At 45.0% G+C, this 25,416-nt stretch overlaps 1 protein-coding gene across 4 annotated transcripts in view; it reads right to left on the reverse strand.

Moving 5' to 3' along the window:
- STAB1 (stabilin 1) overlaps window positions 1-18,892 on the reverse strand; it is a 474,288-nt gene extending 455,396 nt beyond the window's left edge. For all 4 annotated transcript variants that reach the window (XR_012788655.1, XM_075575004.1, XM_075575003.1 and 1 more), the window contains exon 1: window positions 18,639-18,892. Coding sequence is in view for 3 of the 4 variants with exons in the window: in XM_075575004.1 (XP_075431119.1) it covers window positions 18,639-18,716 (78 nt within the window). In the remaining variant the exon portion in view is untranslated. The remainder of the gene's footprint in view (window positions 1-18,638) is intronic.
- Between the last annotated feature and the right edge of the window lie 6,524 nt (window positions 18,893-25,416).

Consider the following 25,416-nt stretch of genomic DNA (forward strand, 5'->3'; position numbering starts at 1 on the left):
CCACACTGTTTCTCAGCAGCGCCTCACCTCCTCCCCACCCGCTGCCAACACAGATGCGGTGGGGAGGGACAACACTACTGCAGCCACCTCTGAGCCCACCACCACCACCCGCCCCCCTCTCAGCAGCGCCTCACCTGTCCACTCGCCGCCGACACTAGCGCGCCACAGCCAGTCAGCAGGGGGGGGGGAGTCAGGAGAGAGGGGGGGAGAGGGAGTCAGGAGAGAAGGGGGGGAAGCCCACACATAAATACATTCTGACTGACACACACTGACTGACTGACACACACTGACTGACTGACTGACACACACTGACTGACTGACTGACTGACACACACTGACTGACTGACACACTGACTGACTGACACACACTGACTGACACACACTAACTGACTGACTAACACACACTGACTGACTGATACACACTGACTGACACACACACACACTGACTTACACACACTCACTCACTGACTAACACACACTCACTCACTGACTGACACACTGACTGACACACTGACTGACACACTCACTGACACACTCACTGACACACTCACTGACACACTCACTGACACACTCACTCACTAACTGACACACTCACTGACTGACACACTCACTGACACACACACTGACTGACTGACCCTGACTGACTGACACACACTCACTGACTGACTGACTCTCACTGACTGACTGACTCTCATTGACTGACTGACACACACTCACTGACTGACACACACTCACTGACTGACACACACTCACTGACTGACACACACTGACTGACTGACACACACTCACTGACTGACTCACACTCACTGACTGACTGACACACACTCACTGACTGACACACACTCACTGACTGATTGACTGACACACACTTCCCCCCTCAGTCAGCTCAGCTGCCAAACACATGGGGGGCACAGAGCTGTGAACAGGGGGGGGGCAGAGCTGTGAACGGGGGGAGGGGGGAAACAAAGCATTGAATGGGGGGGGAATCGGAGCTGTGAACAGTGGGGGAAAAGGGGACGCAGCTCTGAACAGCTGTGAAGAGGGGGGGAAGGGAGTTGAGAGGGAGGATGGGGGAGCCAGAACATCACATCCCGGGCAACGCCGAGTACATCAGCTAGTGCCCAATAAAGTGATTTAACTTTTTACCTACTAGCAGCCTCATTTTTCACCAGCAGTGCCCAATTTTTCTCTTTTTTACTTCTTGACCACTCAATTGGAAGCACGCTTTGGAACAGGGACACAGGAGGTGATTATACCATTGCACTGTGCCTAATGGACATTACCCATAGTTGCAAGTGATACCGGAGCACTAGCCGCTTTGCCTTGGATTTGGGTACAGTACGCGAAGAGCCCTCATTGGTAGAGTCGCTTTCAGTGACGTCACAGCACTCTCGACAGCTCAGACAGAATCTCGCACGGATACGCAGGCACCAACACAGTGGATCGTGTGGAGTTTCGTCAGAAGGGACCCCGGAGCAGCGTTGGACTAGGTGAGCTCGCCTCTGTATACACCGTTCATACATCTGAACCATACCAGATTTAACATTTCTGTAGTGGCATCGTTCACAATGGGGAGGTGGGATAGGCTCACACAGCTCCACAGTACATGGTACATGGTACCAGATGGGGACACCTACAGATGCAGTTCTGTTACCGTATGCTCTACATCCCACTTTATTGATCAAACAACTTACTGTGTCCACGTGACCTCCACTCTATTTGAGCACACACATGGGACTTGTCCTGTTTTACACCAGGTACTCAGGTACTGCAGGGAAATGCAATGTTCCTTAAATAAAGGAATTCTTCTCAGGGAGAAAATGCACAATAAATCCTGTAGAACACTTTGCTGCAAAAAAAATCTTCATGATCACAACTAGGGTTTCCAAAAATAAACAAAAGTACTTATCTTCACCCAAGAGAAGAGGAAGGGGTCTGTTGAAGCAGGTAGGTTGAGGATCTGTTCCGGCGATGTCCAGAAATGGCCTTTGCTTTCTGTCATGAAGGAGGCTCCCGGAGCAGAGAAGACCTCGATGGCAAGAACAGGGATGGGCAAGAATCGTCTGGGTCACGGGCTGAGTTTGGTGGCAGGCAGCAGGCAAGGATAGTCAGGACACAGGATGAGGTCGGTGACAGGCAGCAGGGATCGTAGTCGGGTCCAGGCAGGGGTCGGCAACAGGAAGACAGGAACAGGGCAGGGAAGCAGGAACAAGGCAAGGAATATGGAACAGGGACAAGGGAGCAGGAACAGGGACCAGGAAACAGACTGGGGAAGACAGATCATAGGCAAGGGTTTTTATTACGGAACAGAAACAAGTACAGGAACAAGCTCAAGCAGAAGTCAGGGAACACAGGAACACGATGCAAAGGCAAAGAGGAGCAGGAAACCGGAAACTATAAAGTCAGGCAGAGAAAGAAGACAGGAGCGCCAAAGAGGAGGTAGGCAGAGGAAAACCCAGAGCAGACAGAAGCAGCAGCACACACGGACAGACAATGAACAGAGAGGGAGAACTCCTAAACTGTCAGGATTATTCCTGACAAGCAGTTTCACAGCATCCACCATGCTTTTCTTGCAGTTGCATTAGCTGGCAGAAATATTCAGCATTCAGCTGATCCTGCTCTTGTGCCGCCAATCATATTCGTGGTCATAGAGACCTGTCTTTTTTGTGCATACAGAGTTCAGGCTACTCCACCATCCTAGGGGTGTTTTGTGGGTGCATCTCATTTCAGGGCCAACATAAGAGATATCTTCATCCTTATCCGTATCTTCATAGGACCAGAAGGGACACTCTTCAATGTGGCCGGGTCCATTACAAGAACACCATTTTGCTGGTATCGGGTGTATTCTTCTCCCTGACCTCGGGAGGCGCTACTGCAGCGATTTTCTCTGTATATGCTAGAATACTAGCTGTTATTCCTACAGGTGGGTAGAATTCATTTGCAGAGTTCGTAGCTCTCATAGACTGTAGCGTTGGAACTTTCTCCAGTACAGTGTAGCTTTCCTGCCTGGATATGTAGGCCTTTAAATCTGGTTATTTCTGCACGTGATTCTTTTGTCCTTGGTTTTGTTGCTCAAGCTATTGCAGGAAAAAGCACACAAAAATTCCTCAAACAGTCTCTGTGGCCTTTTTGAAATTTCAATGGCCAACTCACATCCCTCTTTTACCACCATATGTAGGAGATGTGCAAAGGGACAACCAGGGAGACATATTTTAGGAAAATATACCATGGCTTTTATTCAGCCCGTAGCTTTAAACAATACAATTTAAGGAATTACACAAATAAATAAACAACATATCCCTTTGTAATGGCTAACTCACACTCTCCCAGTCTCTATCTGCAGGGCTGGAAGGATACGCCTCTTACCCACCTATCCATGTATAAAAGCTAACTCACACTCTCCCAGTCTCTATCTGCAGGGCTGGAAGGATACGCCTCTTACCCATCTATCCCTGTATAAAAGCTAACTCACCCTCTCCCAGTCTCTATCTGCAGGGCTGGAAGGATACGCCTCTTACCCACCTATCCCTGTATAAAAGCTAACTCACACTCTCCCAGTCTCTATCTGCAGGGCTGGAAGGATACGCCTCTTACCCATCTATCCCTGTATAAAAGCTAACTCACCCTCTCCCAGTCTCTATCTGCAGGGCTGGAAGGATACGCCTCTTACCCACCTATCCCTGTATAAAAGCTAACTCACACTCTCCCAGTCTCTATCTGCAGGGCTGGAAAGATAGGCATCCTGTCAACCTATGACCCCAAAGTCCAAACACATATTTGTAAGCAGGGGAATCTTTCTGTCAGTCTCTGGTTTGTGTCTGTTGCTGGGCCACCCACTGGCGAGTTCTAGGGTCCGCTGCACCCTGGATGTAGCGGGTCTGGTTTCAGGGTGTCTTGCTGGCAGCACAGTCATTCTGTGCTCAAGACAACAGTTCCTGTGATTCTCTTGCTGGCAACACAGTTCCTCTGTGCTAAAGAGATGTTTTGCAGTTTTTGCAGGAGGCTTTTCTATCTGACTGATGATCCAGGTGGAGACTGGATAATTGTCTGTAATTGCAATTAACTACCCCCTGCTGGACACAGCCAGATACAGGCTTCCAATTTAGACAGGGGTTAAGACCCTGTCACAGGTACCATTACACTTTAAAAAATAGACATAAGAGAGGTGCATGCGCAGCGGCTAGGTGTATGGATGCCTAAGTAAGAAGCTCCGTCCCTGCCGGCACGCATTTTAAGCAATAAAAGCATAAAACCCAGTGAATCGTAGAGGCAAGCAGTGATTCAGCAACCGGAACCCCCAAGGATTGCCAAAGAAAGCGGCATCACGTAAAAGAACCTCCGTGGTGACCGATTATTTTCAGAAGGGAGAGCCGACGCAAGTAACTGGAGGGGAAGACAGCGGGCAAATGGCGGGCTCAGACTCTGAGAGTGACAGGTCCGCGAGCAGACCCGCAAGCAGAGCGGAGGCCACGGACCAAGACTGGGTCACGAGAAAAGATATGAAGGCATTCTGCACAGAAATTAAGACCTTCTTTCAGAAGTAGCTATGGGAGCTCAGGAAAGACATTGACAGCATAGTGGAAAGAACAAACACACTTGAAAATAAAGTTGACGCACACACTAACTCTATACAAAAAAATGACAAGTCAATGGCCCAACTCCACAAATTGATCACAGACTTGCAAGACCGGCAGGAGGACTCCGAAAACCGAGACAGGCGCAATAACATACGCCTGCGTGGGGTACCGGAATCCGTGTCAGACCCAGAAGAATTCACCTCAAACTGGCTCCAACATATGCTGCCCAATAAAACTGAGGCTGAGCTACAGTTTGACAGGTGTCACCGGGCTCTGCGGTCTAGACCGCAACAAGGGGACCCCCCACGGGATATCATAATTAGGCTACATTACTTTAAAATAAAAGAAAGTGTGTGCCAAATTGCAAGAGCATCCAAGACCCTGGAGTTTGAAGGGGTGAGACTGCAGGTATTCCAGGACCTGGCTGATTCCCTCTAGTGGCGGGAAGAGAATGGCGCGGCCATTTTACCCACATCTGGGGAAGAAGGCAGGAACAGTGATCCCCTGGTGGCGGGAAGACGAAACGCGGCCATCTTGCTCCAGTAAGTAAGAGACCGAGCTGAGGGAGAATCCTGGTGGCTGAAGACGGCATAGCGGCAGATTAGAATCTCGAGGACAGAATGGTGGAGGGTGCCCCCTGGTGGCAGGAGGACGGACCGGATCAGCGGGCTGGGCTGGAGGACACCCCTCAGAGAGGGGCACAGAGAGGAGCAGGAAGCACAGGGATGGGGAGAGAAGGAGACGGTCCGAGGCAGGAGGAAGCGCAGCAACTCCATCAACATCACCACATAAGTTGTCCACCCCTGGGGGGGGAGGAGGAAGAAGAGAGAGTGAGGGGGGAGGGATGAATGTGGAGGGGACGAATGCGGGGGGGGGGGAGAATCAAGGGGGGGAGATGGAGGGGGGGAGAGACTGGGGGAGGAAAGAGGGGGAGAGGGGAGAGACTGGGGGGGGAAGGAGTATGGAGGAAGGAGGAGAGAGTAGGAGGGAGAGAAAATGAGAGAAAAGAAGGGCAGGTGGGAGTGGGAGGCAGACGGGGGGGCCGGGGGGGGGTCAGGAATAACAGAACAGGGGAGAGCGGGAAGGGGGGAGAGCTTGGGGGGTGAGAAAGAGTGAGAGAATGGGGAGAGTGAAAGGGTAAGAGGGACCAGGGCAGAGGGACAGATGGGATAGAGAGGAGAGAACGTCCAGGCGGAGAATGAGAGAGTGGCCTTCCTCTGATAGGGGGAGGGAGCTGAAGGGGGAGGTCATTACTCTAAGGTTAGGAGGGTAAGAAAATAAGTAGGAGGGCAAGACTGGAGGTGATCCCCCATATTGGTGTCGTGCCGTGCATTTAACATTTCTCTCCACTCCCTACAGCCGAGATCCGTTGGGAAGATGAGAGGGGGATCCTAGGCTGCATTGCTGAGAGGGGTGGTCGACAAGAGGGTTATCGCTGCATACCGTCGCTGCTCCGGGCCCAGAGACTAATCGCACAATGGTTCCAGGCCACAGGGAAGCTGAGCCTCCTCTATGGAGCCAAAGAGACCGGTAGTGGGAGACGGGAAGGGAAGGGGGGGGGGCGCGGGGGGATGAGTGTAATAAATAAAAGAATTATCTAGGGGGGGCGAAGGGAGCAATGGACCGGGACTTGACTCGATTTAGACTCTCAGCTCAGGCAACACAGGGTAACGAGTAACTAGAGGGGCTGAAACCCCACATGAGATGGAAGGGGGGGAAGGGGGGCTGCCCACATGGAACTCTGCCGCAACAATGAAGTTTTCACCAAACACGAAGGGGGGAGGTACACAGATGGCCGGGGATGATAACGAAGACATGTTGAATTTCACTGTATGTAGGTTCAGTATTATACCCACTCTGGTTTGATTGGGTACACAGTTTGCCTAAGTAAAATTTGCTTGGATGTATTTAATGGAGGGTGCCGGTTTAGGGTCCACCTGGGCCGGCTGCCTGCGACTCAAGCTGTGCACGAATGGGTCATACCATCATGCACAGACAAGTCCCTCGGACACCCAACCACCGTCGGTGGTTGGGGTTAGGGAAGCCCCTCCTGGGCATTCCAGGGTGCAAGGTAAGCCTGTGGGCTAAGGGACCGCTGCTGACCGCGGTCAGCTTCGGCCCCTCAATTGTTTTGTTTTTCCCTTTCCTTTCCTTCCTCTCCCACCCCTCCCCTCCCCCTGTGGTGCAGGCTCTGGTCCTGATTGAGGTAGATGAGCCAGGGGATCACAGGTTCAATATGCCTACAATAGAGGTTGAAAATGTAGCAGCAAAAACAACCCCGACACCCAATGTCGTTGATTATGGTTGATTATGGTCTCCCACAACACTAAGGGTTTAAATAGCCTGGGCAAACGTAGAGTGGCAATAGCGGATTACAAGCAATAAAAGTGCCCCCCAAATACTGGGATAGGAGTTTTAAAAGGTTTTATCTTTCCTCAGCAAGGAATGAAAAGAAAAGAGGGGTAGCGATCCTGCTTCATAACAATCTCCCCTTTATAGAAGAGGTGGTCAAGAGAGATAGGGACGGCAGGTTCCTCGTCGTTGTAGGCACAATACAAGCTCAGCCTATAACATTGGCTACGGTATATGCTCCATGCGAGCAAGACCCCTCTCTCATTAAGAAGTTCTTCGATACGCTGAGATCAGTTGCTAAAGGAGATATAATTGTGGCAGGGGATCTCAATGTAGCGATCAACCCAAAGATGGATAGGTCGGGTCCCCACAAACCCAACAAGAGAAAATATATAGATGCCCTACAGAAAGGACTGAGGGATAGCCAACTAGTAGACATTTGGAGGGAGTTGCACCCGCTAGAAAGAGACTATACCTTCTTCTCACACCCCCATTCCACCTATAGCAGAATCGATTACTTCTTTGTCTCTAGCAGACTGGTCCCGCAGATCCCCCACTCAGGGATCCATGATATTTCATGGTCGGATCATGCACCCATAGAGCTACTCAAAAATTTCTGGACAGGCCGGGAGCAAATTGGAAACTTAATGAGGCATTATTGAAGGTGCCAGAGACCGAACAGATAATTGGCAAGGAAATAGATCAATTCTTCCAAATTAATTGTGGTAGTGTACGGTCCCATTCAGTTTTATGGGAAGCGCACAAAGCAACCTTGAGAGGGACCCTAATTAAGTTGGCGGCTAAAAGGAAAAGGGAGAGAAATGAGAAAATCGCCACCCTACAAACGAAGCTTAGGGACCTACTACTCAAACATAAGCGGGATCAGGGTCTGGCTCTGCTCAAAGAAATCCAAAACACTAGTATCGAGCTTAATCTAGTCTTAACCTCCCAGGCAGACAACACACTGAGTTGGTCCAAGAGGCTATTCTATGAAAAGTCAAACAAACCAGATACCTTACTGGCTAACAAATTGAGGAATAGGCACCCAAATTATAGTATCCGGGAGCTACGGCTAAAAACAGGAGCCAAGACAGCTAACCCAAAACTTATAGTGGAGGAATTCAGGAGCTTTTATGAGGATCTTTATAACGGGGAAAAAGTGGCACATAATGGTAAAACCAAAAGAGTCATGAGGGATTTCCTGAAGGGCTCACAACTATCAAGATTGAGTGGTTCGGAGAGGGAAGTTTTAGGGGCGGACTTTACTATAGAGGAACTTACCCAGGTTATTCAGGACCTCAAACCCTCAAAAGCACCTGGACCTGACGGGTTCTCCAACCTTTACTATAAAAAATACATTAAGCTCCTGGGGCCTCACCTCCTCAGAATGTTTAATGCAGTGCTAGAAGGGGCCGCGTTCCCGGAACAGATGCTCCAAGCGTCCATCTCAGTAATATATAAGCCTGGGAAAGACCCATTAGACTGTTCAAGCTACAGGCCCATTTCACTCATTAACACCGATATCAAAATTTATGCTAAATTACTGGCCAATAGATTAAGTCACATCCTGCCCAGACTCATACATCCAGATCAAGTCGGGTTCATTAAGGGTCGACAAGCAGCAGATAACACACGACGGATTATTGATCTGATAGATATAGCCAATACACGTAAGATCCCAGTCATGATGTTGAGTCTGGATGCTGAAAAAGCCTTCGACAGGATTGACTGGCCGTACCTGAGGGCCACGCTTGGAGAGTTTGGGCTGGGGGAATGGGTGATCAATGCAATCCTGTTACTGTATCAAGGTCCGGCCGCCAAGGTAGTACACCAGGGATTCCCGTCGGACCTCTTCAAAATTAGAAGTGGCACTAGACAGGGGTGCCCGTTATCCCCCCTATTATTTGCAATGTGCATGGAGCCCTTGGCGGCCCAAATCAGAAATAATCCTGATGTAGGAGGAATCGAGTCAGGCTCACAGACGCACAAGATAGCGCTATACGCAGACGATGTCTTACTAACAATCTCAAGTTCACCTCCCTACCGAACCTATTCAACTTGCTAGGGAAATTCCATGACGTATCAGGCTTTAGGATCAACCAGTCCAAATCTGAAGCCCTGAATATAAGCCTCCCAAAAGAGACAGAGAAGTTGATACAGATCAATTTTAACTTTAATTGGCCAAAACACGGAGTGAAGTATCTAGGGTTAGTCATCCTCAAAGATTACAAAGGTATTTACCAAGCAAATTTCCCCAAACTGATCCGCGATCTAAAGGAGGATATGAGAAAGTGGGCGTCTTTTAAAATATCCTGGATCGGTAAGATACATAGCATTAAGATGAATCTCCTCCCACGCATCCTGTATCTGTTTCAGACATTGCCGGTGCCACTTAGACTGACGGACATACTCTCACTTCAGTCTGCTATATCCAAATTCATATGGGAGGGGAAAAAGCCGAGAGTAAAGGGTATGATTCTAAAAAAACAACATTGGAGGGGGGCCTGGCGGTACCTTGTTTGCTATCTTATTACAAAGCGGCACAATTATGCCAAATCTCCCAATGGCACACAAGCCCGGATTCGAAAAGGTGGGTTGCATTGGAAAGTGAAGCTTGCTCCCCAATAGAGTTGAAAAGCTTGATCTGGTTACCCAAAAAAGCCTTGAAGCTGATGGAAAAGCTGCTGGCCTCAATGGCTAAATCGCTGGCTATCTGGGAGGCCAACAAATTTAGGTGCACTCTGTCATCTAGAGGATCGCTAATGACCCCACTCTGGGGCAACCCGAATTTTGCTCCAGGCATGTACCGAAAGGAATTTACAATCTGGAAACAATTGGGCATACATAGGCTCCGAGATTTGGAGGGGAGAAAAGATATTAAGCCCTTTGCACAAATTCGAGAGGAAACAAACATCCCCCCCTCAGAGATATTCAGATTCCTCCAACTGCGAGCATTGTATACTAATGTTACCCCTCGACCCCCACTAACCATGTTTGAAAAGCTCTGTCTAGTTGAGACTGATACCCGGGGACTCACATCGCAATTGTACAGAGAAGTAATCGGTTCAGGGGTAAAGGTCGACCACAAACTGAACTACATGGATCAATGGGAGAGGGATCTAGGTGAGGTACTAGATGTAGAGGAGTGGGCTAAGATTATTATGGCTACTGCTAAGAGTTCTATTTGCACGACATTAAGGGAAAACGCATATAAAGTATTAATGCGCTGGTATCACACTCCCATGAAATTATCTAAATTTGTACCAGTGCGGAGCAACAGCTGACCTGTTACATATGCTGTGGTCCTGCCCGAGGATTAGACCGCTTTGGCGAGAAATTAGAGATTGGCTCGAGAGGATTCTTAACCTCAAAATCCCTTTGGACCCATGGCGGTTCCTGCTGAACAGGCCGACACTGGGGTTGACTAAATCAAGTAATAAACTGGTTGCCTATTTCGCAACAGCAACTCGGTGTGAGATCGCAGCATTATGGAAACAACCCGAAATTCCACCAATTCCCAAGATTCGGAACAGAATTTGGTTCGTATGCCAGATGGAAAAATTAACGAGTTTAGTTAATGACACTGGTGAAATTTATCTAAAAACCTGGATGCCTTGGCTGGCCCAGATGGACATCCCGGGAGTAGAGAGGGATACCATCCTGCTATGATAGTGGTAGATGCGTTTTCCCTTGATCGAGGCCCGGAGTAGGAGTTACTAGGGACAATCGGCGACAAGAGCGCCCTCGACGAGTGATCAGAGCTGGAGCCTAGGCCCCCTACCCGACGAGAGAGCCCGGAAGGGAGTAGGGCGTTGGAACACCCAGGAGTCGGGGTTACCAATTACCAATCGACCCGGTGGGAGAGTGACCCGCACCACATCCCCCCCCCTTTTCTCCTTCTCCCTATGTTCCCCTTTTTCCCCTTACCCGTTTTGGATAAGTGTTAAAGTACAACAAAATGTTTTGGTACAATGTCTGCGGATGCAATGACTGTACATGTATGCTGATGAAAAATACAATAAAACCAAAGTTATAAAAAATAAAAATAAAAAAAACATAAATTGGGGCGTGGCCTGGAATAGAGAGCACCAGACACACAGCAGCAGAGCTCCATCAGCCCCAGAGAATAAGATCTCCCCCTCTTCGTTCAGCAAATATTACAATCCAAGATGGCCCCCGGAGACATCGTAAAGGCCTCCCTGCTCAAGTTATATCCAGGAAGAGAAATAAAAGAGACAGGCAGTACAGCAGCTGTAAGCAGGAACCAAAACAAAAAGTAAAGTGCTGCCAAATATCTGGGAGTTGATATTAAGGCACAGAGGAAGAGGCAAGAAGGGACAAAAAGGAAATAAATAAAATAAAAACCATAATAGAAACAGAGGCAGGGGCACTAGTGCACTAAACCCCTCTCCTCCCCCCCAGTATCACACACAAAAGGGGAAAACCATGGGGCATTGTTGCAGGGTACATGCAACCACACACGCGGGTTCTCTTGATAAGGCTTATTTATTGAGCCTTAAAAACATACAGCACACAAAAACAAAATAGCTTCTCTTCAGCATACAAAAACAAAATAGCTTCTCTTCAGCATGCAGGACACAGACAGTTCATCACACATGTACTTTGAAAACAGACCTTATAGCAGTAATCTCTTCAGTAGTTCAGTCCCGTCTCCTCACCAGCTAGCCTGCATGTGTGTACAGCCTGGGGGTTTTAAAACACCTGGATTATGCAGCTGGGGTCAGACTAATTAAGCAGCCCTTCTCACCTGAAACTAAACCTTGTCACTGCTGCACTGCAAGCCAAAACATAGGTTTGCCAGGTCTATGGCTGGTGACATTCATTCACCCTGTCACCGGCATCATAATTAAAATACCCATACACAGAGAATTGTTAAAAAAAAATAAGAATTGCACTATAATCCTCAATTCTGGAGACGATGCATGACAAACTGTTTATGTATACCCTCAATGGGACATTCTAGCCAGAGAAACCCATATACAGCTATGAAATTGCTGCAGAAAAATCTAAAGATGACTTACCTCTCACCAAGGGGACATGAAAAAAAATGTTGAAGGAAATAAAGGACTTACACAATGTGTTTAAAGTTGAAGTATTAAGCTCTATTGGAGAAGTGAGACAAGAAATGTGTGACTTTTTAGTATATGAATCAACAACAATGAGACAGCAAGTCTCAATTTATATAAAAAAACCTCAAAACTAGAATAGTGTGTTTGGAAGAGAAAAATCAAACCCTTGAACGGCTGCAAGAAGATCTAGAAAACTGAATGAGATGTAAAATATAAGAATTAAAGCTGTACCAGAGCATGTAGAAGGAGCCAATTTCAATGACTTGAAGAAAATCATATATTTACTGAGGAGGAACCCACTAAAATGTATTTTGAAAGAGTTCATAGAGCCTTAGGAAGGCCAAGTGCCCCTAATCTACACCGTGAAATTATCGTGAGATTTCAATCCTTCCAAACAAAAGATAACATTATGAGAATATTAAGAAACAGCGACAATTTAAAATTCCTGGATGCTGCCTTCATTCTATACACTGACCTGTCTATTCACACACTTAAAAAAAGATGTCCTTTGATCCCATTAACGAGTGCCCAGAGAACACAATATATTCAATAGATGTGAGGATTTTCCTATCAATTTCAATCTTTCAAATGGTAGAGACCCAACAATATTTGCAAAGAAGATTGTGCAGCGCTGTCAAAAGTAGATCCAAGAGGTTCCTGACATATCCAAATGAAGTTACCTGAATCCGTGTACTTAAAAGAACTGCATCTTTTTTCTAAAAGCTCCTTTATAGTTCCTAAGATGTTTTCACTCCCTCCCCCCCCCCCCCCTTAAATGATGTTAGGCATGTTTGAAATGTATTAAGCTGCACTAACATTTCTAAGAAGATTTCTTTTCATTTCAAGGTATAACCTTTCCTCTAGATGGTTTTTTTTCTCATTGATTAAGTAAATTTACTTCCTTAAGTTATTAAACACCTCTCAAGCAAGTTTCTATACTGTAGCTTGAGAACTAATTAAGTTGGACTTTCCCCACTTTAAAGTGGAGGCTTACTTCTTTCTAGATACTACGGTCCAAAAACTTGTATTTGTTCGTGTAAGAGGCAGATGCAGATATACACACAAGGAGACAGTTTTGGGAAATTAGAACATGGCTTTATTTAGCCTGTCTCTTTTAACAATCCACAGTAAACAAAAATATACAAAAGAAACAAACACCTATCTTGTAAGGGCGTACTTACTTCCCCAGTCCCTATCTGCAAGGCTGGTGGGGGGTGGGGGGGAGTCCTCACACACCTATCACCCCAAAGTCTCTAGAGGTGCCTGTATGCAGGGGCTCTTTGTGGCAGTCTCTGAGTCTAAATGGGTCCAGGAAAAGAGGTTTGGTGTCTTATCAGCACAGCTCTTCTGTGTGCTCAAGACTTCATCTCCCTATGTCAGCACAGTGTGTCTGTGCTAAGGAGTCCTTTTGGTCTGTCCCCAGCTGAGTTTTTTTTACCCTCCTCTGATTGCCCATGTGGAGCTGGTTAATTGACTAGCTGCAATTACCAGCTCTCTGCTGGATTTTCAGACCACTAGAGGCAGCTCTATTATCACAGGGATTAGTCCCTTTTACAGTTCTGTTAAACGTTGTACTGAGTTAACTTGAACTAGTAAAGTTCTCGATTCATAACGTTACTTGTTACTATTGATTCTTTTTTTTACATTATTCTGTAAAGATAATTTTTTTTTGTAATTTTGATTAAGTACATTGGACCTTGGGGTACTTTTCTTTAGATACAATTAAAGTAATTTCCGTAAAAATCAAAGTCTTAAATTTGCCACAAAAGAGAAAATTAGTCACTTTTGATGTAAAAAAAATAAAGTGGGCATATGTATCAAAAAAAGAGGACCATACAAAATTGTGAAAACCATAAACACCCACAAGGTAGATGCTGAATTGTGAGAAGCATTCTCTACAATAAACCCTGTAATCTGATTTCAATTTATGCCCCTAACACTGATAAACAATCCTTCCTATCGGAACTCTCTGACATATTGTTGAGAGTTCAGATCCAATAATAATGGGGTGGGGGGATTTTAATACCGTAATAGATCCCTACCTTGAAAAATCTTATCAAGGTCACCAACAACAGCCAATATCAAAAGTTTCCTGTTTAAAGAACTGTATTGAAACATGGAATTTAATAGACCCATGGTGTCTCCAACATGCTGGTTCAAGAGATTACACCTTCTGTTTAGCACCACATGGGACCTATACCAGAATTGACTATATATTGGCATTCTCAGACATGAGGTCCCAGATATCTTCTTCAATAGGGACCATTGATTGGTCAGATCATGTGCCAGTTTCAGTACATATTTCAGATTCAATTACTAAGCCAAGCTACTGTATAACACTCGGAAGACTGAATAACTCATAGTTTATCCACTACAGGGAGATATTAAAACAATCTCAAGCCATAAAAGAGTACTTCCCTCTCAATGACAATGAGGGGGTGTCTTTTCCAATGGTGTCAGACGCCAGTAAAACAGCCCTCAGAAATACTTTAATATGTGAACAGGTGACTGCGGCAAAAAAAACCCAGATATATAGAAAGACACTTTATAACCTGGGCAGGTACTTCGCTGCACTAGAAATCTCCCATAAAACTATAAACTCTACCTTCCCATATAGAAAACTTCTTAAAATCTGTGGACTAATATGAACTATGCAAATGAATGGGCAGATTTTCAGATGAAAAAAGCTCAGTGGATGTTCTACGAATGGGGCAATAAGGCAACTAGGAGTCTTAAAAATAAACTTCAGAAGCAGCAGAATGATAGTCATCCATAATATTAAAAATCTCAACAACAATAATCCGATACATGATTCTAAAGAGATAGCATATGTTTTTGCCGATATCTATCAACTGTACACACCCACACAATCAAAGGACCAAATAATCTCATATTTGGAAACTTGCGACCTTAACCAGATAGAGGGAAAACAAAAAGAACTTCTAGAAACACAGATTGAATTAGGTGAAGTCTCACTTGCAATAAAACAACTAAAAATAAATAAAACACTGGGCCCTGATCGGTACACTGCAATTTTTTATAAAATCTTTAGAGAGTTGATTGCTACAAAACTATTGAAACAATATACTGTAATGGCCTTTTACAAGGCTAAACATTTTGCTAGCAAACCCTCGAACCATTCATTTAAGTAATTCCCAACACCAAAAAGAATCCGAAGCTGTGTGCCAATTTCAGACCAATCTCTTTGTTGAATTTAGATTGAAAGATTTTTGCAAAAAAACTAGCAAATAGGCTAGATGTTATTCTCCCTGTGCTGATGCAGACAGATCAGATGGGATTTATCCAACAAAGACAAACTTTTGATAGCACATGTAGGTCTATTAATGTGTTTACGAAGGCTAAAAAACAAAATTATTTTAATCTCCATCTCCTAATAAAGCCGTTGATAGAATTAGTTGGCCTATTATTCAGGAGACGCTGGTAACAAGAGGATTTGGTCCAAACTTCATCCAATGGATGAAACTATATAGTTCCCCAGCAGCAAAAGTATGAGTTAATGGATCTCAATCCAAGTTATTCAACTAGGCAGAGGGACAAAACAAGGGTGCTGATGTCACCATTAATATTTGCCTTAATAATGGCACCCTTTGCCCAGAGAATAAAGGAAAATCCTAATATTATGGCTATTCGCTCAGGACATATAGATTAAAAAAATAGCCCTGGCAGCTGTAAAGATGACTGGTTTTTGCATCACAAAAATGATCGATTATTGCGGGTACAGAAAGAAAATGGGTAAATGATTCTACAGTTCTGAGGGGGAAGTAAGGGGTGGGTCTAGAGTACATCACAACAGTATACAGCAGGGGAGTGCAAACTTTTGTTGCTGCGCCCCCCTGCCTTGCCCCTCTGGTGCTCATGCCCCCTTTACCTCAGTGCAGCATCAAATGATGCTGCGGGGTCATGTGACGTCATGTCACGTTAATCGTGGCGTCATCTGACACCGCATTGCCCTGGAGAATGTCAGAATCAAGGTAAGTTGAGTGGCAGAGGCCTCACGCGATCCCCTGGCATCTAATTTATATGACTTAGTGAAGAGTGCAGAGCCACTGCAACCGCCGCGCCCCCAGTTTGCGCATTCCTGGTATACAGCAGTATAATAAGAATTACTGTATATCACATTTTTACAACTATTAACACAGTTAGGTAACAAAATTGCAATTTATGTGTCAATCTGACTCTCGTGTAATGGGCACTATGTTCATTCCCGCTAAAGGCCTGTGTATCTAATCTTTTAGTCTGTGATCAAGTGATGTCTGTGTTTCGTCTTCTTAGAGCTCAAGTGACTGTGAGTCCTACCCGTGTACCGTCACACCGGACAACCATGGGTCCCACACATTTCTAAATGTATGTAAATATCATTCAGATATGCTGTGATTTTTTCATATCTCAAGGTTTACTCAATCTTGTTGTTAATTGTATTTAGGCTCGGTACAGGGCCTTTCCATGAGGCCGCTTTGGCACATTTGGTAACCGTTAATGTATGGGAGCAAAGCTTCTGACCATGGTAGGGCAGGAGTTGTATTGGGTTACCAAGCAAGGCCGAACATGGGTCGAGTCGCACCCCGATCTTAAGTACTCTGCCGATAACCCTAACCCTAATATGCCAAGCAGAACCTCAGACCAACACTTCCTAATCAGTGGGCAGTCCCACAAGATGTGGAGCATTGTGCCTCTCTGTCCACAACCCCAGAAACAGTCAGGTGACATGGTCTTAAAGATTTTATTTTTTTAAAGCTTGAGAATGGACTTTATATGGGACAAGAAAAAAGACACAATTAATAGAAATAATCTATTTCTTCTGATAGGTAAGGGAGGATTGGGCATACCAGATTTATTGAAATTCTATTATGCAACACACTTCAAACAGTTTGGGACTGGTTCACAAACACAGATGATAACAAGAGGTGTATTAATGTAGAGCAGGAAAACTGCAAAAAATGTATTTGGTACAATTGCTAGGACTCAAAGCAAAAAAAAAAACCTATACCCTCCTGCCTACTACAAAATTGACATTACAAATTTGGAATAAATTGGTACAAACATTTTAATTAACGACTTTTCCTTCCCCGCAATAACCTATTTGTTTTAATCTAAATTTCCTCCTTGCACAAATATATGATTGATTTAAAAATGGGAAACAATGTAGAAGTAACATTTATAGACCCCTCAAACCTTCTGAAGTTTTTCTGACTAAAAATTCTGGAATGGAAGGTGTTATTTCATGGATTTAAAATCTATAATTGTACTTGACATCCGTTACACAACATAAATACTAGCTTGCCTGGGAACAGGACATCAGTGCTGAAATTGATGAGGAATCGTGGGGCAAGATTTGAAACAATGCCGTTACTTTATTGACCAACACTAGAAAAGTTCAATATAAGGTACTTCTCAGATGGTATTATACCTCAACTAGGTTTCGGTTGATTTACCCAAACGTGTCCAATCTCTGTTAGAGAAACTGCGGAATTAAAGGTTCCTTTTTCCATATTTGGTGGGAATGCCCCATTATTCAAATCATACTGAAACAAAATTAGAGATTCCATAAAGGCTGTCACGGGAGACTCAATCTCACTTGATCCCAAAATATTTATTTTAAAAGACTTACATACTGTAGCGGATGGTCTAGTAATAGAAAACACTTTTTACCCTTTTGCTGAGTGCAGACGAATTGAAGTTATCTTTTTATTGGAAATTTCAGGTGATCCCACCCATTAACTCATGGTATAATAAAGCTTGGCAATTGATGAATATGGAGAAACAAGAAGAAACCATGGAAGAACTTTAGTATATGGGAACCCTTTATTAAATACACACATAGATAATAGCCAAATCTTTAAGCCAGTATCCCTACAAAATATGTTTTTCTTATAAATCACAAAAATATTGGGGTTCCCCCTTGCTAACAACCTAACTCTATTCCCAGGAACAATGAAGGTCACCTAAATGTACTTCAATGCTCAATGTACATTTTTTTTTTAATTCTACTTATTCTGTATGTGTAGTTAAAAAAATATGAAAATGTTTTTTAATGAGGAATCAATCCCAAGCCTATTTTATTGTTGTACCCTAAACTTCCACTCAATCTCTCCCATTTTAATGTCTGTACCCATTAACTTTTGAAAAATTCATAAAACACAAAGTAAAAAAAATTAAAGAAAGAGTAATTAAATCTCACAATGAAAGCAGATTTGTTGCACTTCTTGTATTTTAATTCCCTGTATTGTATTCACTTTTGTAAAGTACTGAATACATTGTGGGATATATACCGGCAAAACGCCTATATATTGTATGGTAAAATCTATGTTTCACACTAGGTAATATGCCATACATTTCTATATTTCTAATTCCTATTGCGACCAACATAAAGATGTATTCAGAGCTTTCAAAACCTTGTACATTTCTTCAAGTTTTTCTCTTTTAAGAAAAAATCTATGGTTTTAAAAGCTCTGAACAATATAATTTCATGTACAGAATGAATAATTCTGCTCATCCCCTAAAAGATCTCAACCTACAACAAATCCACATTTCTCCAGGAGCAACACATCTTCAGTACCTTGAAAAATGTTTCTACAAAAAACAAGACAATAAAGCTTACCAGTAATCTTGGCTGTCCTGCAGTTATCGACGTGAAGTAGGCAATTGAAAGGGCCAAGAGAAATCCAAAGCTGAGCATTTTCAGATAAATCCTGAATATTTTCCCTCATTGGCTCTGTGCTGTTACAAGAGAAGTCTCCTTTACTGAGTAAAAATGTTCATATACAGTACAATTCAGAAAACGCTTTATGACTGAACCATTTTGCTCTAATAAGTCAGCAGTTTCTTCTGGTCCTAAGCAATAAAATCCAACCTCTTCTCATAACTTTATAAAGCTAAAGGGTGAAAACAAAGTTTACCAAAAACAGGAACCGCTACGGATTTCCTTTCCAATATCAGTTCAAAACAGATGGAAGGAAATCCTCAGTTTTCTTTTGATTGGAATGAAAAACTATACCTCCTGAATTGTCAGCACAAAAAATGAAAAAGCGGATTGAGGAGTGAGTCAGAATTTTCAAAGAACTCTAGGGTAGCAGTTTGTGTGAAAGGGTACAAGAAATGATGTAGGCACCAAAACAAGCACAGTAATTATATATCAAATAAAAAGATCACTTGTTAGCACATTCACATGTCTTTGGCAGGTCTGCAATCCTGCCTTTCACCATTATCCCCTAGCATACAGTGCTTCCACTGCAGCATGGGATTCTGGGAAATGACATGCAATGTCACCTTTTGTCTGAAAAAACATTGTTACATGGAGCCGATATAAGCTAATGCTCGCAAAAGCCAGAGAAACCATTCACAGGCATATTTCAACCTTGATGGGTATCATCAGTGTGAAGTTGGTTGTACTGCTGGCTTTGAAAATGCAATATCAGTATAATACTCTATTACCCTAAGTCATCAGACAATACAGTGCTAAAATATAGTCAATAGCAGTGGGTAAATGAAAGTGCTATACAGCGGTATGCAACCTGTTCCACGAGGAGGGGGGCGATCCATGATATATTATATGTGGACCATATCCTCAAATCCTTCTTCAGCAGTCTCAGCAATTTGGGGTAATTTGCGTTGTAGATTGTGCTATATTCTCTTGTGATATATATACCCAAATACTTTATTGCCGAGGATTGCCATTTAAAATTGAAGTTTAGATCTATCAATTTCTCTATATGCTTTGGGAGATTAATGTTTAATGCCTCTAGTCTAGTTTAGACTGGTTAATTTTGAACCAGGAGATCTTATTAAATTTTTCTAGCAAATTAAAGACATTCGGCAGAGAGGTAAGGAGCCTAGATAACATTAAGATAATGTCATTTGCATACAGCGCCACTTTGTGTGACTGCTACTCCGTTTCAACCCCTGGGATGTCTGGATTATTCCTAATACATGCGGCCAGAGGTTCTAAACATAACGCGAACAGCAGCGGTGACAGGGGACATCCCTGCCTCGTCCCACTTTTTATTTAGAACAAGTCAGAGGGGAATCCCTGATGTCTAACCCTCGCTGCCGGGCCCTCAAATAATGTCAGCACTGCCTTCATAAACCACCTCCCGAAGCCAAACCCTCCAAGCGTCTCTTCTAAATATGTCCAATCAATCTTATCAAAGGCTTTTTCAGCGTCCAGACTAAGGACCAGCGACGGGATTTTTTTTGGTGTTTGCCAATTCAATTAAAACTATGTTACGTCTGGTGTTGTCCGCTGCCTGCCTGCCTTTGATAAAGCCTACTTGGTCCGGGTGGGCAGGATTTGATTTAACTTATTAGCTAAGATTTTGGCATACATTTTAATATCCGAATTTATCAGAGACATAGGTCTATAGCTCTTACAGTCCGCCGGGTACTTCCCCTGTTTGTAAATCAATGATACAGTATAGACGCCTGCAGCATCTGCACCAGAAAAGGGTCCCCGCCAGCACCGAATTAAACAGCCTCAACAGGAGTGGGGCTAAAATTTTGTGAAACTTTTTATAGTACAGATTAGAGAACCCACCGGGCACCGGTGCTATCAAAGGTTTTAGAGTCGAGATTACATCTGCCAATTCTTCCCCTGTGAAGTCTTGCTATAGCACCTCATTTACCTCTCTGCTCAGTCTGGTCAAATTTGCCTCCTCTAAGAATGCTTTTAGTGACCTACGAGCGTTATCGTTATGTGCAACCTTCTTTCCATTGTAAAGATTCTCATAATAGTGTCTAAATTCCTCCACTATCACTTTTGGATTGGAGGATAGGTTGCCTGATTTCCTTCTTATGGCCCGTATATTATAATTTGTGTGTCTGTTTTTGAGTTTATTGGCTAGTAGGGTATCTGGCTTGTTTGCGTTTTCATAAAATTTCCGCCGCAACCAGCTCAATTCCTTGTCCGCCCGGGAGGTCAGTAGCATGTTCAGTTAAATTCTAATAACTGTTAGCTCTTTTAATATCTGTACTTGTTTATGGGAAATGTGGAACGATGATAATTCCTTCAACTTCTCTTTTAATTTCTGAATTTTTGCGTCTCTCTCTCTCTTACGTCCCACTGCAATGCCTATTAAAACGCCTCTGAGAGTTGCCTTATGGGCCTCCCAGAGCGTGGATTGTGTCAGGACACTATCTTTACTGTATGTGTGTGGAAGAAATGGCCAATTTCCCCGCTTACTTTCTGTAGTATCTCTGGGATCTTTAATAATGATTAATTTAGTTTCCAATTTGCTCCAGGTCTGTCTAGATCAATTTGGGTGCACCGCAGCTCTATCGGTGCGTGATCCGACCATGAAATATCATGGATCCCTGTATGGGAGATCTTCGGAACCAATCTATTAGATACAAAGAAGTAGTCGAGCCTACTGTAGCTGTCACGCGCATGCGAGAAGAAAGTGAGGCCTCTTTCTCCCTGATGCTGCTCCCTCCAGATATCAACTAACTGATTATCCTTTAACCACTTCAATAGTATGCATAGGTCACCCTTACAGGCGCTCTTTGCCTGGGATAACCTGTCGGTCCCTGGGTCTAATGTCCTGTTAAAATCCCCTGCTAGAATTATAGACCTCTTAGCTATTCTACCTAGTGTGTTAAAAACTGATGTGAAGAACTGTGAATTACTTCCACAAGGGGCGTATACTTTAGCCACTTTGATGTGTTGGTTCCTGATAGTCCCTACCAGGATTATATATCGTCCCCTCTTATCCTTTTTGACCAACTCCACAGTTTAGGCACCTCTCATCATCATCATCCTCATATATCTCCCCCAGCACCCCTCATCATCATCCTCATATCTCCCCCAGAAACCCTCACTATCAACCTTTGCGATACTCCCCATCTGTCTCTCATACCCCCATCTCTCCCCCTCGCCCACACACATAATACTCCCCCTCCACATCAAACACACAATACCCCCCTGCACACCACACACATCCCACCCCCCTGCACCTCACATCAATCACCCCCCTTGCACCTCCAATGACCCTCCCCTGCACCTCCAATGACCCTCCCCTGCACCTCCAATCACCTCCCCTGCACCTCACATCACCCCCTGCACCTCACATCACCCCCTGCACCTCCCATCACCCCCTGCACCTCACATCACCCCCCTGCATCTCACATCACCCTCCTACATCTCACATCACCCCCCCTTCACCTCACCTCCCATGCACATATTACCCCCCCTTGCACATCACCCCCCCTTCCCTTGCACATCACCCCCCCTCCTCTAGCACATCACCCCCTCTCCCCTTGCACATCACCCCCTCTCCCCTTGCACATCACCCCCCCTGCACATAACCCCCTGCACCTCGCATCACCTCAGAACACGGCGGGACTGCATGTGCTCACTCACTCGCAAGCAGCGGGTACCGGAAGTGCCGCACTTGAGAGCGGGCTCGGCTCCCCCGGGGAGGAAGGGGAGAGCGGGCTCGACTCGCTGGAGGAAGGGGAGAGCGGGCTCGGCTCGCGGGGGCAGTGAGAGGGCTTGGCTCGCGGGGGCAGGGAAAGGGGGCTCGGGAGGAGGAGGGGGGAAGCAGCCGCCGCCGCAGGCCGTACAGTGAGTACATGCGTGTTGTGCAGGCCTGGTTTAGAGGTTGTCCCTTATGCAGCAAAATCGCTACAACCTTCTTTTTGGTGGATGCCGATGCCAAGAAGCATTGATTGTAGTCTTTATCTATGTATTTCGGGAAGCTTTTCTTCGTGAAGTGTGTTTCTTGTAATAAAATTATGTCTGGTCTACTCTTTTTGTATTCTGATAACGCTATCCTTCTTTTAGTAGGACTGTTGAATCCCTTCATGTTGTGTGACAGAATAGTTATTGCCATATTAGCCTAGTGTGGTGGTCGCTTACCCTAGGTACCTTCTGAACTGAGTGGCCTCTCACCTCCCCTTCCTGCAGTGTCCCCTCTTGCTGCAGCTCCCCGCATTTTCCTGCTTGCGCTTCCAACTTGGATGGGAAAGGGATAAACAAAAAGGGAAATAAGGAAAAAACACACATATAACACCACAAATAACGGACCAGTCCAACAGAAACAGCTACCCCCATGCTGCTCTATGTCTCCTCTGCCCTTGATACAGGACCTTGCACTGACCCCATCCAGTGTCGGGTCCCCCCACTGCAGGGTATCTCCCCGCCTGTCCCCCAAGGGCCTTTCCCGGACACTTGGGATGAATTCCCAATGCCCTTGCTCAGGCTCATGTGGACAGCAGGATGGGCTACTCTCTGCCCCTCCCTACCCCCCGGCATCTTATCTATCTAATACTTTGAACAGAACACATTTCCTTAGACTCCAACTTTCTTAGCCCAAAATTCGTGGTAATATAACCCTTTCTCCCTTTTCACCACTTAAACTGTCTAACTATACCTAACACTACTCCCCCCGTCTCATTTATTACCTCCTCTTTTTCCTCCTAGACCCAACCGGGACTATTGGATTTTTCTTCCCCTCCTTAATATATTCCGTGCCTCACTCTCTGTTACTTTCAGCACCTGGCTCTCTCTGTCCTGCCCATCCCCCTCCTAGCTGCCCTTCTCCATCTTCCTCTGCTGTTATCCTGTTATGCTGACTGCAGACCACTCCCTCTTCCCTCTCCTTCCGGTTCCCTTAAGCCCCGTCCCCTTCCCTCCTCCATTCTCCCTAGCCAGTTCAGTCTGCGTGTCACGGTAATTCTGCTGCAGTCATGGCTGCTCCCGCTTTTCGCGCCATTATCCTCGCGCTCTCCTCCATCATGGTGTCCTTGACAGCTCCTTCTGTGCAGGGAAAATCCGGAACTGATCCTCCTATAAGTCCTGGGCATATGCTGGAACATATAGGTTGAGTCCATACTCCTTTAAGAGAGAAGCTGATGAGGATGGGAAGGCAACAGTGTAATTTTAATTGCTTAATTGGTGCCACTCAAATCGCCTGAGCTGTTGCTTCCTGTCGTCCACGTGCTTTGTGCCTCACTTGCCTCCAGGACGTCTCAGGAGCAGGATCCTCCTCTGCTTGGTAGGTAAAAGCTCCATTTATTCCAATGTTTTGTAGAAATCTTTCTCCCTCCTCCAGGTGCTTTAGTGAGTGAGCTTTTCAATTTTTAATTACTAGCAGCCCAAATGGGAAAGTCCACCTGTACCTGACCGCTCTCTCCCTCAAGATCTTTGTGATGGGCTGCAGCCTTACTCTCCTGCTTAGAGTCACAGGGGCAAGGTCTTGGTAAATCTGAATAGCTGCACCTTCAAAAGTGCAAGATGGGGAACTTCTTGTTATTTTAAACAACGCCTCCCTCGTTTTGAAGAAGTGCAGCCGTATTATAACATCTCTAGGCATTTCTTCCGGCAATGGCCTGGAACGTAGGGCCCTGTGGCACCTATCCATGAGCTGTTCTTCGGGGGGATTCTCAGGAAGCATGGCAGCCAGCAATTTTGCAACATGCTCTTCTACATTAGTGATAGACTCAGGGATGCCTCTTATCCGGACATTATTCCGTCTGTCCCAATTCTCTGCATCCTCTTGTCTGTCCAACCACTGCCTCCAGCGGTGCTTGAAAGTATGCAGATTTTTTCTCCATTTTTTTCAATGATTTTATTGTAGAGTTTAGCATAGTTTCTAGCTCCCCTGTTCTCTCCCCTATGCCATTGATGTCCTTCCTAAGCTCCTTTACCTCCGCCTGGAGCAGAGATTTCATGTCATTGTACAACTTTTCAAAGTTGCTTCTCCGGACAGGCAGTTCTCCTGGGTGCTCATTTTTCTCCCCCTGTGTCCCGCTCTGAGTCTGAGCCGCGGCTAGATACCGGTGTCACCTTTCCTCCCACTCCCGCCATTTTTTTCTTATGAAAGTATAGCTTCAGACCTGCTGTGTTTCGCTTTCTTTGGGGGCGCGATGACATCCCCAGGGATTCCCACACTTGTTGGTATGTTCTATTTTGTGTTTTACTGGGCTCTTATTCGTTCTGTATTTGCTTTATTGCCAACTGACTCATGCAGCCATCATCCGAGCCATCACCCATGCGCCTCCAAAGTTTTCCACTTTTGAATAATCTTTCTCACTGTAGAATGATGGACTTTAAATTGTTTGGAAATGGCCTTAAAAACCTTCCCAGATTGATGGGCATCAACAATTGCTTCTCTAAGATCATTGCTGATGTCTTTCCTCCTTGGCATTGTGTTAACACACACCTGAATGCTCAAGACGAGCAAACTGCTAAAACTTAGTCTTTTATAGAGGTGGTCACACTTGCAGATGATCAATTAATCAAGGGCATTTGATTAGCAGCACCTGTCTGCTACTTAGCATCTTAATTCCTATGGAAGCAGTAAGGGTGTACGTTTTTTTACACATAGCTTCTCCATTTTGGTTTTATTTTTGTTAAATAAATCATGACACGGTGTAATATGTCA

The sequence above is a fragment of the Ascaphus truei genome, chromosome 17, assembly GCF_040206685.1.
Source record: "Ascaphus truei isolate aAscTru1 chromosome 17, aAscTru1.hap1, whole genome shotgun sequence".
NCBI classification, from domain to species: domain Eukaryota; kingdom Metazoa; phylum Chordata; class Amphibia; order Anura; family Ascaphidae; genus Ascaphus; species Ascaphus truei.